The following is a 20840-nucleotide window of genomic DNA, read 5'->3' as shown; positions in this document are numbered from 1 at the left end:
ATGGCTCAGCCATATTAAAAGTCAGAAAGCTTTGTCTATAAAATGTCCTTTAGACAAAATCAGCCAAATAAGTGAGCCAAACCCAAGGTAATGAAGGGCAGAACCATCTGGGCTTTAGAGACCACCGCTCCTCATCACATGCCGAATTGCATCCCTTGCTTTGTAATTTTGTAGGCAGAGTAACACATCTGATGTCTTGCGCTCCAGGAAATCTTTCCCACCTCACACGTCTCTCTCGACTCTTTTAGGCTACATACCATAATTCACTGTGGACATGGTCTCTACTCTCGCTAAGCTACATGAGTCTTGAACTCACTGTGGTTCCACAGAACAATACATGGCACTCTGTACAGAGTCAGAACACTGCAAAATTCTACCAAATAAATGAAAATGGCCTATCATTTGAACCTTAAAGAGTCATCATGCTAGCATCTGAATGACACCCAGAGGAAATGGAAGCCATACTTACTCTGGTGCGATAAATCCATGTTGTGGTGTTACCGTAAGACAATGTGCCGGCCAGTACAGCTCAAATTTCAGTAACCTAATAGAATTATTTAAAATATGGAAACGTCCAGTTTTTGCCAGATCACCTATTAGATCAGATAAATGTTACTTACATTTAATGTTAGTGAAAAAAATGTTAATAAATAGTAAAAATGAACCCTAAATAAATACACTAGTATACCAATTTATTTTGCTTTCTCAATTGCCCAGTTACAGGAATTTCAAATCCTTGGTAAAGCAGACCATTTGTTTACTCTTGGAAACTACAAAGACATTGAACAAAGTTCAATAATGAACAAAGTTAGAAAAAAAAGGAAATATGGAAATTGTTACTACCTGGTCATATCTTAGGCACACACATAGGTACCACATTTGTTCCTGCTCTGAACCAACTATATCACTGTTAAGGGTAAAAGAAACCAAGTGCCAAATGAGTTCTTTGGGAAACAGGATGTGGTGGGAGGAATGGCCCACGAACGGGTGGCTCTGCCGTTTGGGGAACTAGGAGCATGGCCTGAGGACCACGGCCCTGTGTCAGGATGATACTCCAGTGGAGTCTGAGTTAGGTCACTAGTAAGTGAGAGGAGGATGTGTGCAAGCCATTGGTCACATTTGCAAAAAGTCCACGGATACGCTCTAGATGAGCCAAGGCTACAGAGAAGGTACAACCCTGGGTTCCAGACTGCAGTCCTGTCATGTTTTCACTGACATACTCACAAGGAGAAGGGGCCAGCAAAATCAGCTGTTCAGGTTGGACAGTCCACATTTCTTCAGAAGACGATTTATCTTGAGGTGGGCGAACAGCTTGTGAAAGAAGTGGAGAACCCTGAGGACCTTTCACTGGTAAAACATCCAAAGAAACATTGCCACCATGCTTCCCAGAACTATCAGATTCACTACAGAGAGAAGAAATTAAAAGGGATAAAAAGCCAGACTGTGTCACGTGTTTATATTAATTCTTCATAAATCTAAACACATTTAGCTAAAACTAAAAATGTATTATATAGTTTGTATTGTTCAGTAAATAAAAATCCCTCACACTGTGTATTCTTAAAGTAATGCATAAAAAAAAAAGTACAGTATAGGTCAAATATTATACTAATCTGTAATTAGAATACTCAAATGATTTAATTTCTTTCCTGCCTTGATTTCTGCATGCCACTGAGGTCTCTTGAAAGGTTTACTAGAAAATTACCCATTATTAAGAATATAAAAAAAACAATGAAACTCAATGTATCTATAACTGTACAATAACTGGTTTCATAATGCTAACACCAAAAAACTTTAAAACAAGAAAGTCTTCTGGGAAAAACACTATGGTAAGAAATGCCAATAAAGTTTAAGAAGATTTTTATTAAGTGTTGAAACAGTGTTTTCCAATAAGCTTTAGATTACAAAAAATTGTAATTCAAATAAATTTTGTAAACACAAAAGCACAACTTAACTGAAGTTCAACTGTGCAGGACCCAAATTCTCCTACCATACAGTGGAGCTAAATCTTTATTTTAAGTCGGCTTTTCAAATCAGACCTCTACTGCCCCAGAGAAATAACGGAGGCATCAGCCAAAAGTCAGAAACAATTTTTAAAAAGTTGATTCTTGGCTTTTTGGCTTCCTAAGAACCAGTTGCTCACTATTTAAGTGGTTTTCAAGATAATTTTAAATATATGTAACTACTATCTTTAATTCTTTCTTTGACAGAATATCTTAGAAAAAAATTAACACAAAGTATAGGGAAAAGCAAGCAAGCTGGCATGAGCTGGAGGCACTGTGTGCTGGGTGGGTGTGAGCCATTAGTGAGCTCTCAGATGGCGGCACTGGGACCTGAAAGGAACTCTCAGTCAGTGTTGAGTTGGCAACACTGGGCCCAGGGCGAGAGCCCATGTGATGAGAAGATTGGTTAAAGATCTTCTCATTGTTTACCCCTGGAGAAGGCACACTGAGAAAACAAATGGCATCACTTCTGCGGTGTTCTGCATCTGCAAACTGAAACTGAGGAATATTTTACAAAGTAACTGGCCTGTACTCTACAAAAACATCAAGGTCATTGGTAAGAAAAGGGTTAGCAGCTGGCCTGCAGCCTATTTTCTCCTTGTTACCAGGGAATGCCCAGGAAAAAATTAGGTAAATGTAGTAAAATGTTAACAATTGGGAATCTCAGTGCAGGTAGCAGATGGGAGTTTTCTGTACTGTTTTTTAAGTTTTCTGTAAATCTGAAATTATTTCAACTTAAACTAAAAAATAAAGGTGAAATAAACATTTTGAGACAAAAAAAAAAGTACAAGGACAAGATCAGCCCTACTACACATCAAATAATCTTGAAATCTGATGAAAGATGTTTTGTTTGTTTTACCTTTTAGATACTAACCTGGCTTTGGAAGAAGGCTGAAGAAATTCTCTGTTAGAAATGGAATCTCTGAATTCTCCAATTACTGAAAGTATAATTTTACGCATGTTTCCATAAAAGAGCTGAACATCGTTAGGGCGTTGGGGAAGATCATACACTGAAATAGAAAATAATGTTTGAAATACAAGAATCTTTACATAACCACATCACAAAGTAACAGATAAATTTATATATTTATAGCTATAGAATATTATTTTCCTTGGTTGGGGTAGGTGATATTTTGATTTTTAATACTATTGATTATAGGAAGTTCAGCATCAACGACTCCAGTCTTGGATTTGAACTACAACCTTGCCAATCATGAGCTCTGTGACCTTTAGCAACTTAACCTCTCTAAGCTTTTGTCTCCTCAAGTACGACATGGAGTGACAATCTATCTCAGGCATTGTTGTGAGCATTAAAATAAGAATGGTTTTGGGGCCAGCCTGGTGGCATATTGGTTAAGTTCATGTGCTTTGCTTCAGTGGCCCGGGATTTGCAGGCTCGGATCCCAGGCACAGACCTAGCACCACTCCTCAAGCCATGCTGTGGCAGCATCCCACATAAAGTAGAGGAAGATTGGCACAGATGTTAGCTCAGCGACAATCTTCCTCACAAAAAAAGAGAATGTTTTTAAAGATACATGTGGCAACAAACATTTACATAAAGCTTACTGTGGGCCACACACTGTCCTAATCCCTTTGTATTATTAACCTAGTTAGTTTTCACAACTCCTCTTTGAGGAAGGTATTATAATCTGAAGCACAAAGAGGTTAAAAGCACACAATTTATAAGTGGTAGTCTCACAGACATTTAACTTAAGCAAATCTAGAAACCAGGCAATATTAATATAACTAAATACAGTAGATTAATAAAACAGGGCTTGAGTTGAACATCTTTATATTAATCCATCTGAATTTATATATACAAGGAATTTTATAGAATATGTTTGTATTCTACATATAAATCAGACATTAAGAATTATTTTTTTTAATGATAATTTGTGTGTGTGTGAGGAAGATTTGCCCTGAGCTAACATCCATTGCCAGTCTTCCTCTTGTCTTTGCTTGAGGAAGGTTGGCCCTGAGCTAACACCTGTGCCAATCTTCCTCTGTTTTGTATGTGGGATGTCTCCACAGTATGGCTGACGAGTGGAGTAGGTCTGCACCCGGGATCCGAACCTGCAAACCCTGGCCTGTCCAAGTGGAGCACATGGAACTTTAACCATTCGGCCCTGGGGCTGGCCCCCTTAAATGGAAATTTTAAAAGAACACAGTAAGTGTAAATTGAAATTTATAGTAACCAAGACATCAGACTACAAAAGTTTAAATCAACTGTAAAAATATTTGCCACTAATTACACATTTTGCAAAAGTGAGATTACAAATACTTCTAATAGTAATATGCTCAAACAAATGTTATTCAAAATAATCATGTAAAAAGTTCAATTGCAACATTCTCATAGGTGATCTACTCTACTAATGAACACAAAATTAAGTGGGATTGTTTCCTCCCTCCACCTGGATGATAAATATACCATCTCAAGGAATCCCATATTCCTTGAGGTGGAATCTGGAGTCCCAAAGACAGACCTGAAGTCTCAACTCAATCCCGTCTTAGATAGGTAATCTCAGCAGGTCACCTGAGCTCTTGGTTGAGTTTATCAATGAGACTCTTAATATAACACACTTCTCGAATTTTTGTATATGCACTGTCTCCCCTGGAACATCCTTACCCATGTAGGTCCCTGTGTTCTCCACCTTGTCAACTCCTCCTAGTTCTTCAGGATACCTCAAGAGTCACCTCATTCTAAGTGGGGTATCCTTTCTCTGTGCTCTCCCAGATTCCTAAATGCAGCTCTATCATAGCACTTTTCATACTGTACTTTAATCATCTGCCTTCCCCTTAGTCTGTAAACCATTAAAGGGCAAGAACTGCATCTTTCACCTCTACAGACTGGCACCCTGTACTCTCAAACACGTTCATTTAATGAATGAAACATTGGTGAATCATGAAACTGTGTCAAGTTCTGAACCACTACAAACTCACACTTAATTTTAATCACAGTCTTCATTATTGCTGCAATATGTCACTAAGTGTTTGTGTTTCATCTACGTAGCATAGCTCAGTTTAACTCTTTTATTAGGATCTTTCTTATGAGGAAGAGAGAAGGATGGTGAAGCTCACAAGAGCTGAAAGTGGCAGAGCTGGGTCTTGAATTGAGTTTCAACTGTAAATCCAAGGTTCTTTCAATACTCTGCTACCTTAACACATGCTGACAAGATCCATTTCAAATCTTTTCATTATTTTTAACTAACCCACCCTGCCTTGCCTTTAGCAGATGATCTAGACTCTTAATTACTGAAAAGATCAAAGATTACATTACATCATCTCTACAGAGGCATAAATATCCTTTTCCTTTACTATTTCATATTTCAGAAGCAATACATGTTACATCATTAAAAAACTAGAAAACAAAAACAGGGGGGAAAAACATTACCACCTGAAATTCTACCACCAGAACATAACTGCTGTTAATATTTTGCTGTGTATACCCCTGCTATTTTGCCTATGTAGTTATACATAGACATGTTATTTTTACCAAAATGAGATCTTATTATGCAAACTTTAAAAATAATTTTTTCTTAATAAATGAAGAGCTTCCCATACTATTTAATATAGAATATAATTGCTTTAATAGCTTCAAAATATTCTATTGCATAATCAAATAATTTTCTATTCTTGGGCACTTGGGTTACTTCTGACTTCTTGCTATTATATATAATACTGTGGTGAAAATCTCTACATTTTTATACAATTTGTATGTCTCAATATATATATTTTTTGTATCAGTAATAAACACCAAAAAATACTTGAACTGTTTAGCTCAGATAGGGCTAAACATCTAAGTTAGAGTCACTCCACCACTGTCTATTCTGGATTTTTTTTTTTTTTGCCACCATCACATCCTCCATTAAATCGTATAGTAGGTACAAAAGCACAGAAATCTCAAAACGAGTGTAAGTTCACAATCATTAAATCTTAAATAGTAATTAATTTGAGTTTAACAATGACCATTTTCCTCCTCCTGTTTACAGGTCTACCCATAGAATAGGTGCAATAATATATTAATCATATCTTAACATTTACGTTGTAAAGCTCTCTCACTTTATCTTCACAACAATTCTGTATGATGAGAAATTAGATATTATCATTCTTCTCATTTTACAGATAAGGAAATTGAGTTTTAGTGACGTATTTGTCCAAAGTCATACTGTGGCTCAAACTCAGCCTGATGCCATATCTAAACTCACACCCTCCCCCCTTATTTCAATCACCAGACCTAGGTAATACTACAAATGACCCAAAAGATTTAAGACGTTGAAATTCTTACCTTCAGTTACCAGTAGCTCATCTTGAAATGCTTCGGCAAAATCAATGTTCTGTAGCACACTATGTTCTGGAAGTATCTGTTTTATAATCCCTGGTTTATCCAACAGGGCTCTGCCAGTAGAGATTTTCATTCAAAACTTAGATATAAAATTACCTTAACTAGATTTTCATCAGCATATGTGGCAAATCCCACTAAGAGCATGATACGTTAGCACATAGATCTCATGTCTTAAATCCTAATATAAGTAATTTTAAAAAGAAAACCTATTCTGGAAGTTCCCTTAAAAGTTATATATGGTAGTACAATAATCAGTTCCAGCCAAACAGTAACATCAAAACAAGAACTCCCTAATGTAACAGTAGAAAGAAGAGTAAAATTAGATTCTTTTCAGGTCTAACATTTTCATTGTTTGTGATAATTTGGTTATAGTTAGAAATTTGTCTCAGAAAAAAATTATGCTAAGAAAATGATACAAATAAGACATCAGAGGGAGACACTTAAATTACCATGTAACTATGTTTATCTGGCCTCCTCTAGAGAATCTTTGAGGTGAGAGTTGAAATGTAAATTTCTCTGTAGTACTCAGATGTTCACAAACAAAAGAAGTCTCATCACTGTAAATCTGTGGCAAAGAGGAAGCTCTAAAACAATATGCTGATTTCTATATCCCAGTAGACAGAAAGGAAACAAAACCCAAAAAACCTAGAAATCGAATTTCTCCAAATGCCAGTTTCTATTTCTAAAACGCTTAATTGAGAAACAAAACCATGTTCAAAGTTGAACTTTTCACATTGCGTCTGCTCTAACATCATGTGGCAATTTACCACAAAACTCTCTCTTTTTAAACATTCCAATAATCCTCAACAGATTAAAAATAAAACAAAACAATTTCCTAAATTATGCATCAGAATAAAACAGAGCAGAGCACAAAGGGTTGGAAGAAGGAAGGACTGGTATATGCATGTGCCCCTCCTCCACCGGGATTTAATGATTCCCTACTAACAGAGGAAACATTGAGAGCTTCACTTATTTATATTAGATTCAGGTCCTCTGGGCTAGGAAACACACTTTTATAACATAAGAACTCTGAATTCAACATACAAGAACGTTACCTGGATGTAAGTCACAAGCTAGACATAAATATCTAAATCTGACAACATTGCAGCATATTAAACTAATTTAAACTAGATATACCAAATTTTCTAGAAGCACCTGCTTTAAGTAGTTAGCAGAGTTAAACACCCTACACATTTCTAAAACATGACTTGATCCTTTCACATAATTCACAACATTCCCAGAAATATTCCAAATAAGTCAGGTGTGTTTACAATATACTCTTTCAGTAGTTCTTAAATCTTTCCTGAAATTGATCTACCATCATTACAAAGATGGTCCTATTATGGAGTCTGAGTCTCCTATTTGAGTAAGAGAAGAGGCACAATAAATATGTCTCAAAAAGAAGGTACATTGCAAATATACGAAATGAGTTTCCTACAGGTATTTTCTCTTCACATTATGGTAGCTTATCAGCTACATAAACTTTATCAAGATTTTTCATCTACCAGTTCACTAAGAAATAGTGAAACATGTTCCAGAAATTCCAAATCCCAAACCATTTTTTATGACTTCATTATTTCTACTGAATAGTTTCCAATGCTGTCTAAGATAAGTAACCTACCTTCGATACTGCTGTCTTGAAATTTCATCTCCACTAAAGAAGTACACAGTTGACAGTTCTGTTGTGGTTTTATAATTGCTTTCTCTGTCTGACGGATTATATATTATAGTAACATCCTGAAGCCAAGAAAAAAATCAGGAGTGATATTAAATATTTTTCTTAAGTTATTTCACTATGAATAAACTCTCACATGAGCCTAACCAGTCAAAATAGACATGAAGGTATATGCATAGCATTTCCAAGAATATCAGATAAGTACTTCTTTTCCAATATTATTTCCAAATATTATTTTAGTTTTTAGCCATAAAATAATTATCAAGAAAAACATGAGTTCATATTTTTAGTGCAAAGACTTTTATACTTACTTCTTGTGTTTTTTCCTTGAGCACAAATTTATCTGGAAAAATCCTTAATACTTTAGGATCCAGCAAAACCTTTTTCTGAGAATCCTTAAAACCTATTGCTTTAACAAAAGCTGCCCGAGAGCCAGTGTTACGGACAGAAAAAACAATTCTCCTTTCTTTGCCAGGTATTAAGTCATTCACTGTTACCATGTAACTGTCAGATAATTTTTTGACATCTTCCAAAATAAGATTACTTGTTCCTCCATATCCAGACAAAGGTATCTAAAAGCACAGAACATATACATCCAAAATTATTCCTATGTAAACAGAAAGCAGAAGATTAAATTATAGTCAGAGAAAAAAATACATACAGATTTAACATAACTAAAATTATTATTCTTTGTGTACTTTGGCTACTTGTTACCCCACTTCCAGTCCAGCATTATATTTAAAACTTTGTCTTAAGAGAAAAGCAAACTGAAGAGCTGCAAAATTACCTTCCAATATGCTAAGAATAATTATTTCATTGTTATGAAAGCCAAGCTTAAATGATAAAGAAATAATAAAAAGATTACAGATATGCTTGCTTAAGAAGTATTTAGGGTGAAATTTACTTATGTTTGTAATTTACTTTGAAATGCATAAAAAAACAGATGAATGATGGATGGTTAGATACGTGATGAGAGAAATATAGGAAAATCTTAACTGTAGAATCTAAGCTGTAGGGTATGTGAGTGTTCACTGTCTAATTCTTTCAACTTCCTAGTAATTCTGAATTTTTGAAATAAAATGTTTTTGGGGAAAAATCTATTGTCTTACAATCCTGTTAGCTTTTGTCTAGCACAGTCAGAGAGAAGCATGCCAAAGGGACCAAATAGAAGCTAGGCACTCAAACAACTCTCAGAGGACAGATGCCCCGGTAGCGGGGGTGCAGACTAAAGGCAGCCTTTAGGTGCTGACTGATGCTGTCCTTGAGCCAGGATGCTTTCTCAGGGCTCAGTGCTACCAAGAAACAAGGATTCACGGAATAAACTCTATAAATAAGAATGTAGGAAAATAGATGCCCTGTTAGAAAACAAACTTTTCATTCTCTTTAAAATGTACTCCTTTAAAAAGGATCTTTCATTCCTAATTATTAAAGTAAGTGCCAAAGAACCCCTTGCAAACCCGAAAACATCAATAGCTTATTTTGAGTTATGTTATGCACTTATCAAAATAACATTTTGAAAAATTAAATTTAGGCTCCTCACAATTAGTAATTGCTTGCTAAAATTAATAGCATTTTAAAGGGCTTCAGATCTGAAGCTCCTACAAACCCCACCTCATTTAGAGTGAGCTCTGGGAGTTTCAGGAGCCAAAAGTGTTCCTAATTTTTCTTTTCCCACAGAAACTTGCAAATAAATTTTATGTATGAAACTAGAAAATAACAGGGAAAAAGTTAGCTTTTGAAAACACTCAATATAAGTATTCTTCCTGTATATTCAAAGTCTAAGAAACCACAAATAACTACTGAGTAAACAGTTAAGAAAAAGAATGCTTAAATAAAACGAAATGTGACTAATGCTAATAAGTCCAAAGATTCAACAGAAAAACTGACTGTAGAGCAGGGTTTCTTACCCTCGGCACTATGGACATTTTGAGCCGGATCATTCACTGCAGTGAGGGCCACCCTGTGCACTATAAGGTGTTTACCCACGTCCTTGGCCTCTACCCGCTTGATCACAGTAGCACCCTTTTACCGCTCCCAGTTATGACAACCCAGAATGTCTCTGGAAATTGCCAAATGTCCCCTAGAGGGTAAAACAGCCTCCGGTTGAGGATTGCTGCTCTATGGGACTAGAAAACAGAGAGCTAGTATGAACACCTAGAGCCTGCACAGTGGATAATCATGGGCTCTGCAGTCAGGTAGCCTGAATTTGACCATTTACTGGCATGTAAGATGCACAACCATGGGCAGGCATCTCCCTGGGCCTCAGTTTCCACATGTGTACAATGGAGATGGTGGTATGATCTCAGACAGTTGTTTTGAAGATAAAATGTGATAATCCATGTAGTGATTAAGAGTAGTGCCTGGCAGATACCCATAGCATGCAATGAATATATTTTTATTGCAGTCCCATCATGTTTTATAATACAGAAAGCATAGATAATTTCATTTGTTTCTCACAACAAAACCAGGAACTTGGGGTGGTAATTAGCTGCATTTCAGCTAGGGGAGTGAAGCACGAATGAGTGAAGAGACCGATTCAGGGTGAGGAATAGAGGCCTGGATTCTCTCATCCCTAGAGCTCAGGGCGCTTCCACCACTGAACCCGGCTACTTATCTCCACAAAGACACATTAATGTTGATAGTCTAAGTCTTCCTGTGAGATAAGAGCCATATTCATCTGTGCACTTCAGGTCTCCGTTCAGCCCACCTCTGAGAGAGGAGAGGTGGCATCTACCTAGCTCTGATTCTCACTAGGATCCTGATATGTCTTAAGAGACTATCAACCCAAACTTCTGTTTGGTTGACTGTCAAATCAAATGGTTCTGTCCTAAATGACCAGGGAATTATTAGCTCTCCAGAGATTCTTGTTGAAGAATAACTTCAAAATCTTGGCTAGTAAACCTGAAACTAATCAAAATATATTCATGATCGTCTGAAAGATACAGCCCATTTAGTCCTCTCCACAAACCACTTGATCATTATATGAAACCAGATCATTAGAGTATGTAGTACCTTGGCATTGTGTCCTAGGTTCACATGTAACGATGTTAGTTTTAAAAATGACCACTTACATCTTTAAACAATTTTGCCCTCTATAGCTCACAGGGCCAATTGAAGAGTTCCACAGAGAATATGTCAAGCTCCAGCATCAAAAAAAGTTAAATTTGACATAAATATCTCTACAAAAAGAAAAAGCTTCTAGGTATTGTTAACCTTGACACTAGGAAATGAACCTGAATTTTAGCGCCAGCCCCACTGCCAAACAACCGTACAGTTTTCAGGTATGCACTTCTACAGAGCTCAAGTTTCACTCGACTATCTTGCCCTCCTTTCCTTTTCTCAGTGATTTATCACTTTTCTCTCTTAGTGCTCTGAATGCATCTATGGAAATAACTTGAAATCCTTTGTAAAATTTTTAAAAATTATGCTAGGAGGAAACAAAATATAAAAACTCCTATCTGTGTATCTCTATTTCTGAAACAGAGTCTGCTAAATGGTGTCAATAGATATTTTGCTGAACCGAAAAAGTAAAATTTACTTGGAAAGTCAACATCTTAAACAGTTCAATCTGGATTTACCAAAAAATCTGTTCCTGAAAAGTTTGGGTACACTTCAAAATTCTCAAACTGAAATGAAAGTTAAAAGCATTAGAAGAGATTGTTACTTATAGGAACACTATGGTGGCTGTTTTTATAACATGACAATTCTACAAAGTATATAATTACTCTCTAACTTGTTTATAAATCTAAGCAATTATATATTTTGACTTATAAGAAGCAGAGTATATATAATTTACCAATATTAAACTAATAGTTATAACACATCATAAACTCCATGGAAGGAAAAAGAACAATAACATTATCTTACCGTGAACTTAATGCCTGGTTGTAATCGAATTCCAAGTTGTTTAATTTCTAGTTTAGCCAACATACAAGATAATCGAGTAGGTGCAAATAATATAGAGATGTTAATGTCTTCTTTTGGATGAATTCTGATCTCACAGTTACTGGTCAATCGCTCTTCTGAACCAAAAGTGTGCTGAAGCTACAATTTAAAAACAATCATTGCATAAAACAAAGCAGTAGCACAAATAAAACATGCCATTAACATAAACTCTTCAAAGATGACTAACACAAAACAGTCTGCATATCTAAGTGTTCTGCATCCATGTTACCAGCTCCTAGTTAATACCAGCCCTGATATTGGTTCCCCTACAGTGAACCCAGTATATATGGGTTAAAATTAAAGGCACACATTCCCAGTTCCCTGGTTCTTTAGTTATACTCATGTAAATGCTTGTTTCTTTAACCTCTGACTCCCTGAGCTACAGAGCCAAATAGAAGTCACAAATTGTTAAAGTCCAGATGACCTCACACTGGGTTCCCACTAAAGTTGTGGCTAATCCCAGGACCTTGAAGTTCTTTTACAGAGAAACTAATGTCCAGAGAATATCAAGAAACCAAAGCTTCCCAGGCCCAACTCCTTGGCTTCCTGATGTTGGAGTCTACCTTCCACCATGGAGATAAACAGCCAAGGACACTCATCTGAGAAATCCTTTGTCTCCTCTGCTGGAAGGAGCCCGAGACACAGGCCAATGGGAAAAGCCTGACCAAGGAGGTCCTGGACCCTCTCCCCTACCTAAAATCCCCAATAAAAACCCACCGCCATTTCTTAACGGGGAGCAAGCAACTTATGGAGCACTCGCCCTTGCTTTGCTCCCTCTGCCTGGCAAAGCAAAGCCTTCCTTTTTCTCCCAAGACTCTGTTCTTGTTATTTGGTTTGGCATCGGGATCAGAGACTGAACTTTTGGTACCATCCAGATGGAACATAAAACAGAAGAAAACCATGCACTCCACAAACCTGAAAGCAATCCTGATCCTGTCCTCTAATAAGCAGTCGTAAATGTTGGGTTGTAGACGTAGAATCATTTCTTAAAGCTAGTTTCTGAAGCCTAAAAACAATTACACATTTTAAATGTGGTTTTCCTCCATGGATATTGCTACTATTATAAAAACAAAGCCAATTAAAGTCAACTGCAATGTTTAGAGATGGACTGATTGCATATGCCATTTTAGCAGCCTGGAATTCTCTCCAAAGTCCTAGAAGTCTACATTTCTGAAAACATATGCTCAAGACTCACCATTTCAGAGAAGCTTTTGGCTTAATCTCTCTCCTATTATAGCTCCTTAGCTGCCCTTATTATTTATACTATATAGCTATGATCTGTCCTACGAAACAATCAGTGAAAATCAAGATTAACAAATTCATTAAGTCATTAAGTCAATACCACACTTAGCTCAAATATCTAGCTTTCATGGAAATACGGGGTCCTAGGCACACTGCCCAGATTTTTCATTCTAAGAGACTTATTTGCACAAAGCAGGCTTTTAAATAGTATATTGAATTAACCTTTCTTTTGAAAAGTTACAATGTGGGGCTGGCCCCATGGCCGAGTGATTAAGTTCACATGTTCCGCTTCAGTGGCCCAGGGTTTCACCGGTTTCGATCCTGGGCGCAGACAGGGCACCGCGTATCAGGCCATGTTGAGGCGGTGTCCCACATGCCACAACTAGAAGGACCCACAACTAAAATATACAACTATGTACTGGGGGGATTTGAGAAGACAAAAAAAAGAAGATTGGCAACCATTGTTAACTCAGGTGCCAATCTTTAAAAAAAAAAAAAGTTACAATGCAAGTAGAATGGACATATGAATACCAGGTTGCTGATATTAAGAAGCTCTTTCCATCTTCAAAAATATATGAATCTTCTCATCATTGGAGAATAGAGAATACAAGAGTAATCTCTATTTTACTCACATTTTGAAGATTGGCAGTTATTATTTAATACTTAATTATTTAAGCAGTGGTCTATGCCGTGTCCACCTTGTGTTAAAAGGGAAAGGCTGCTGAGCCTAACCTCAGAATAAAATCTAAGACCTTTGGCTAACAGCACACCTGAGAAAAGCCTTCCACAGGTACACTGACTGGGAAAGACTTACCTGAAAAACATCATTTAAAAAAATTTTTCCTTATTTAGTTTTAAAGAAATGCGGTTATCATTTTCAAGTAGTAGAGTTTTCAAGTGGGGGGGCTCAGTTTCTAATTTTAAAAATAAACTATACAAAATAAAAAGGGTTAACATTTTTATTATATAAAGAGTCTGGACAAATTAATAAGAAAAAAATATTAAAATTCTAACCAACAAATAGTCAAAGTATATAAGCAGACTTAAGAGAGAGAAACTAGAACGAATGAATAAATATATGAAAAAAACTAGAACTTTAGAAATCTAAAAATACCAAGTTGGAATGAAATGCCACTTTGGACCACTTTACACTTAGAAAACATAATTTTAATTTATTAATTATCATTCCTATCTGCAACTGAGGCAAAACCCATTAACTCAATGAGAATATTGTCCCCTAAATTATATATACTAATTTCTCCTCCATACTCTGGAAGAAGAGCTCACTTTAAATATCCCTTTTGCAACAAGCACCTTTTACAAAGGCAGGTCAGGAGCAGGCAAGTGCCCCATAGGCAGAGATCTAGTTGGGCATCATCATCTCCCTGCCCTGTTTCTGAGTCCCCTCCTAGCACCCATTGGGTCACAGCTTTTGTCTGCTCCTACGACATTTCACAGTGGGAGAGAAAATAGGAAGATTCTTTAATAAGCAGATAGAACACCTCTTTATCAGGAACACTGCTGCCACATCTTTACAGAAGAGTAGCAGGAGCCATCTGTGGTAGGAAAAATTACTGTTCTCAGCAGAACACCAAGATGGGAGGAGAAACAAAGAAACACAAATCCATAATTTAGCTAGGCGCTGCACTAAACACTTTACGTACATTAACATGTTTAATATCTATTAACTCTCTGGAATTGTTACTTTCACAAGCCCACTTTAGCCATCATGTGGCGTACCATCAACTGACTAAAGAAGAGCCATTCTTGCTCCTCCAGGCTGAGGTAAGACATCTAACCAACTCCTGTAAACGGGGGACATGATAGGCTTTTCAGGTCAATTCCCTGCACTGGCATGGGACTGACTCATAAGCTGCTTTTGGAACAAGACAAGGTACAGATAACCACATGAATGGTTAAGCAGACGTATGAACTCTATAAAGTAAGGAGGTTCAATTAGATCCTCTGGCACAGACAAAACTATAATTTTACAGAAGTAATTTCTTCACATCATTAGTCGAGATTTAACCAGAACTTTCCTCTCTCTCAGGTACCACAGAATGTATGGTAAAACACTTAGGACAAACACAAAAGCACAAAATATGAAAGAATAAACATTCAGGTTTAATTATTTCCTAGGTTGTTAATTAGAAGTGTTTACTGATTTGGGGTCCGTAAAAAAATCTAGATATGTTGCTAAGTTTATGAAGGGAAAAAATATTACTTTACTACATATATATGCCAATGAATTTTATTAACTCAGAGTTATCCATAATGTATAACCAAAATAAATATAAAAATAAGATTAGAGACATAATTCACATTAAACTAAGACAGAATATATCTGCTCTATTAGACACTCCAGTACTCTTTACAGTAAGATGTATTCACCGAATAGTTTGTAAACTCCTTAAACAGAATGCAATGCCTCTAATTATTTTTCTTCCTACTTGTCCATAGTGCCTTCCAGAGAAGGAACAAAGATACTCATAATTGCCTAAATTTGGTAATCAGTAGAGAATTTACCAAAGAGCTTAAGAAAACCAAAACCTACTTTTTTTTGGATTACATTTTAAAAAGAGGTGAAAACTTTAATTAAAAAATTTTAATTCATGATAAGAAGATCAAGGAGTATAAAACAGCTTTATCTCAATTCTAAAAACATATAAATACAGCAGAGAATAACAATAGGTGATGACAGCAAAACTTTAGCACTCGGAGGCTGCTACATGCACACTTACTGTGTTCTACCAAGAGGGACGCCTCCCCAAGCCAGAAACTGCTTGTTGGATAAAATCGATGGGATATCTGAGCAGCAGGGCCCAAGCGTCACAGGTTTACTGCCTGAAGAAACTACTTCACCTTTTAACACCACTTCATATTGAGGTCCAAATGGCTGCACAAATATTCTCAAGATCCTAACAAAGAAAACCATCTAAGTTGAATGTTCAGAATTCAATTCTTTTGGCAACTATTTCCTACATGCTTCCTTTGTCCATGAGATTGATCTGGGTGTTAAGGATACAATGACATTCCCACCCTTAGAGCTTAATATTCCAGAGGAGAATACAGACAAAAAAGAGTCTGTTACAGTACTATCTATAGGGTGGAAGAGGAGAAGGTCACAGGGCTATAGAAATACTACTAAACACTATTTATGAGGAATTTGGGAAGAGTTGAGGAAAGCTTCCCGGATGATAGAGTTAACCCAGTGAAGTTGAGGGTAAGCATTCAGGCACAAGTATTCACACTTGCGCGGGCCAGCTCTTCTCCAGTAAGCAGTAGCAGACCGAGCACACCAGGGCATTCTATACCCAAGGTGGGCCATAGGCCACATGTGGCTCTGGACAGCATGCTTCTAAGCTAGGCTTATCAAGCAAGTTCAAATACTAATGACAATGGTGCTCTAACCACTGTGAGGTGATAGTCACTTATGACTGGGTGCCAAAAAGTCAGAGAACTGGAGAAGCGGTGGTGAAAAGTATCTTTAACAACTGACAATGTCAATCAATAGTTTCCTTGGAGAGAAAGAAAAAGTTAACGAGAAACATCAAGATTAACATTTTATTATTTACTTTTCTCAAAATATACTTGAAAATTGTGATTTCTTAAATTCTAGTCAGCTAGTTTAAAAGGAGATTTTTAGTAAAAAGAAAAGAAAAAACCTGAGGCTAAATGAAAGAGATTAAACAGAGCTATATCATCTATAGGTGAAGTAAAACATGTACTCTATCATTCAGGATGTGGATTGAAGCATAGCTTAAATAAGTGGCTGTTTTGAGAAATGGGTAAAAAACTTGTCATTATGAACAATTTTATATTACCTTTCCTCACAGGCTTTGGGATCCTTTGGAGTAAATGAAACTATAATTTCGTGTTCTTCTCCAGGTTTAAGGAATAGAGTCTCTGGATCCACTGAAAAGTGACTTCCTTGATCTGGGATCTAAATATTTATATAATTATAACTAAATGCCAACTTAGGCAAATATGGCTTTTACACAGTTACTCTCCTTACGTGTCTTTCTCCTTTACTATGACAGATTATTTTCCCCTTCCTCTTTGTCCATCACTGCCCCACTTTGTCTTATTCTCTTGGAAAAGGTACTTCTTTCTCCCTCCTCTTCCATAACAAACTTTATCTTCCACCCCACCCCTAATTCTTGGTCACTAACACCCTCACATTTGCCCACATGTCTCAGAAATAATGTCTACATATGTGGATCATTCTCCTTCAATTCTACCTAGCCACAGGATAATACACACATTTTTTAGGAACTAATCTAGAACTTGCTTCTTACAAATAAAACATTAGATGTTAAAGTTCCTTATCTATTTTATACTAGCATAACACCCAGCTTTTAAAGCACTCTCAGATTCCTCCATTTGATCTCACAGTGTGAGGAAGTACTATGTTACAGCACTCTGACATCAATTCTTACCTTGATATCTAAGTAAACGTTAATATTCCCAGCATTTTTCAAAGGTAAGTGCTGCTTTGTTGAGGAAGCCACACTGGCGAACAAGTGTATAGTCTAAAGGATGGGGTAAAACAGGCATTTTAAACATATGTCACTATGAGAATGAAATCAACCTAATACAAAATAACGCAAAGAGAAGAGTTTAGGTACCTGTAAGTCTTTCGGAGCATGTATCCTAGCTATTCCTGTTCTTGCTCGAAGACTAATACTTTCAATGACTGGTGTAGGGTTTGGGCTATCAACTTCTATATCAACCCTTGCCAAGAATTCTTCTGCCGAGTCCAGAATCTCTGTAAAAGTTCATTCTTTTAGTTCAGACACCAGAGAGTTATTTAATTCTAAACGCCACGAGTGGTCCAACACTAGGCCCTCAGAGGTCACAAGAAATCTTAAGCAAGATGATTTTTTAAAGAACTCAAAGAGGAATAGAAATGAGCGAAGGAGAGAAAGAAGAAAAAGGAAGAAAACATCCAATCGGTAGATGTGATAAAAATCAATTAACAGAAAAGATCCCAAAAGTTTTCAGTGGTACTTGAGTCAAGTTACATGAATAGAACTCAAAACAGCACGCTCTCTGCCCCATTTAAAAAATAACATAAAATATTTGACAAATTATGCAAAGTATTCATATTTACTGACAGAGGAAATAAGCCTCAACTTTGTAGTTTATTTAGCTACAGAGTAAAGCAATTCCCACAAAACATAAACACGATACCTGAAGAAGTGATCTGTTTCTTTGGACTATGGAAAAGAACCCAAATCACCAGAAATTCTGGATCCTGTAAAATAAAAAAAAAAAATTTAATGTACACTGGCATTAAGATCAAAATCTTAATGAAAGAAATACAGTTTAGAAACCTAACTTACTCTTTCATTCTAAACCAGTTCTTCAATCCACCCAGCTTACCTGTCCATCATAACTGGCAGGCATCATGTGATTGATCACAGAAGGAGCTGCCAGCTGAGCAATCACGTCAGCATAAGGAGCAGCGTTCATAGAAGCATGGACAGGTTCCTTGGAAAATGTGAAGCAGCGCCAGGCTATGGCATTCTGTTGAGAAATAGAAGAGTTAGTTTCAATAACGTGAATGGTGTAATGTTAAATTTGTTGACAGAATCCTCAACAAAAAAATTTACTTTCATAAGAAAAATTGACCAAGAATGATACGCCAGTGTCTACAATTCCAAATCAATTTGCTCTGTTAGCAGGTTCTTAATGTACATTAGTACTTACTGCATTAATAATAAGTCTGATAGGCACAGTGGCACGTGTCTTGTTTATCAATTTTAATGGAAGAGCTTTCCAGCCTCCATAAGTCAAGTCCCCAAAATCAAGAAAATCTTTTTTTTCTGTTTCCACCTAATTATGGGGGGAAAAAAAAAGACTGATTTATAAAAAGGAATAAGTCACCAAAATCAAGAACATCTTTCTTTTCTGTTTCTACTTAATTATGAAAAAAAGGGACTGATTTATAAAAAGCAATATATTAATAAATTTCACAGCTTATGTGCGTATCACTGCGCTTTTTAGCCACAAATAAAGAGTCAGCATTAAAGGTAAACTTAAGTTTCCCCAAGCTATTTTACAATTGCTATTTTCTACAAAAATAAATGTTAAATTCTTTTTTTGAGGTAGCCTATATACCTAAATATACTACAGAACAAAGCAGTATCTTAGCTGCTGTTATTCTGAAAAGACTATTAGATCTTAAGACAAACTGACAATTTCATAAAATATATAAGCCTCCCTTCAATGAGCTCTATTATTACAATATTAACTTCTCAATTCCCTTCAAAACATATGTTGGCATTTTCAGATTTAGTCCAATCTTCCGACAATACTGAAGATGTCTACAATCATATCAAAACAGACATATCAAAAGTTTAAAATGAGTGCCTACCATCATGACAGACTGACTTCTTTAAACATGAGAAACCAACTTAACAGACCCCTCACACCCACTCATGTAGAAATGCTGGATAATATTTAACACACACATGAATTTTCTTGGCCTAGCCAAACATAAAATAAACAGAAATTAAAAGCAGAGTGGCAAATGGGAGCTGACTTCCCTGGTAGCCCATGAAGGTTTGGGCTTGACTCACCCACAAAGTGGGTGAGCTTCAATACCCTCCTGAGAAAGAAGGTAGGACCTTGAGCTTGTCGTGCGCAGGGTGAGGCTGGAATAAAATCTAAATTCCCTGCAAAAAGTGCAGAAATTCAAAGTGCCCTTTTTATGAAAAGAGAACAGGAAAAACTCTGTTTACGTGTCTGAGGGGACAACAAGAAAGCTTGTCCAGGGTTGAGTGGGCACTGGAAGATCGACTGCAGGAAAGTGAAACCCTAGGCCTATGCCACAAGTGTATTTCTAATTTATTTCAGATTATTTCTAGTTTCAGGTCCTAATTCTTCCGCTAGTTAGTTTTGCTCCATCTCACTGATATTTTCTTCATGTAGTTTCTAATTTTTTAATTGATATTTTAAATTTTTTAGTGTAAGCTCATATTCACATTGGCTGCTTTTTGCTATAGAAATCCCATGTGTTCTGGATTTTCAGTGTCCCTGAAGAATACTTTGAATAATGCTGGGAGCACTAAAGGTTTCAGTGATTTTCAGCTTGGAGCTCCCATACCTGAGTGGCCCACAAGTGGCTTACGCTCTAGTGGGGACAAGGAAGATCAGACAATAACAATACACAGGTAAATATTTAGTATGTCAAATGCTGAAAAGTGCTAAACAGAAAAGTAAAGCTGGCTAAAGGGAAGAGGGAAGTGGGAATGTGGGGATGAAGTGACAGGCGGTGGCAGCCATTCTATGAACAGTGTTCAGGTGACATCTGAGCAGAGATCTGGAGAAAGCGAGAAAGGAAGGAATGCGATGATCTGTGAGAAGAGTATTACAGTCAGATAACAATAGTATTGAAACTCTGACAGGGATCGTCAGTACTGGTGGCTGCTTCCTCACTAGCGATACTTTCCGAGCTGTCTTCACGCATCCAGAGAACTTAGCTTTCACGTGCAGCCAAACTGATGCCACACACTTTCTAAATCTATATGTGATGTTATCACTGAAAGTTATTCCAAGCTGAGACACTCATTCATAAAACATAGGGCAGTTGTTTTATTTATCTTATAAACATATATTCAAGATTTCCTCT

The 20840-nt window shown here is 36.6% G+C and overlaps 1 protein-coding gene across 6 annotated transcripts in view; it reads right to left on the bottom strand.

Annotated features, from left to right (window-relative positions):
• The window catches only part of CEP192 (centrosomal protein 192), a 114542-nt gene that overhangs the window by 20607 nt on the left and 73095 nt on the right, over window positions 1-20840 (bottom strand). For all 6 annotated transcript variants that reach the window (XM_046671159.1, XM_046671163.1, XM_046671162.1 and 3 more), the window contains 15 exons: window positions 18917-19042; window positions 18590-18733; window positions 18398-18461; window positions 17833-17972; window positions 17644-17736; window positions 17029-17147; window positions 15946-16122; window positions 12878-12968; window positions 11885-12061; window positions 8329-8589; window positions 7964-8079; window positions 6286-6395; window positions 2875-3010; window positions 1225-1403; window positions 470-593 (listed from right to left, as the gene is read on the bottom strand). In XM_046671159.1, the coding sequence (XP_046527115.1) occupies window positions 470-593; window positions 1225-1403; window positions 2875-3010; window positions 6286-6395; window positions 7964-8079; window positions 8329-8589; window positions 11885-12061; window positions 12878-12968; window positions 15946-16122; window positions 17029-17147; window positions 17644-17736; window positions 17833-17972; window positions 18398-18461; window positions 18590-18733; window positions 18917-19042 (2057 nt within the window). The remainder of the gene's footprint in view (window positions 1-469; window positions 594-1224; window positions 1404-2874; window positions 3011-6285; window positions 6396-7963; window positions 8080-8328; window positions 8590-11884; window positions 12062-12877; window positions 12969-15945; window positions 16123-17028; window positions 17148-17643; window positions 17737-17832; window positions 17973-18397; window positions 18462-18589; window positions 18734-18916; window positions 19043-20840) is intronic.

This window comes from Equus quagga, chromosome 9 (genome assembly GCF_021613505.1).
Source record: "Equus quagga isolate Etosha38 chromosome 9, UCLA_HA_Equagga_1.0, whole genome shotgun sequence".
Lineage (NCBI taxonomy): Eukaryota > Metazoa > Chordata > Mammalia > Perissodactyla > Equidae > Equus > Equus quagga.
This window is presented reverse-complemented; position numbering and strand designations above follow the sequence as displayed.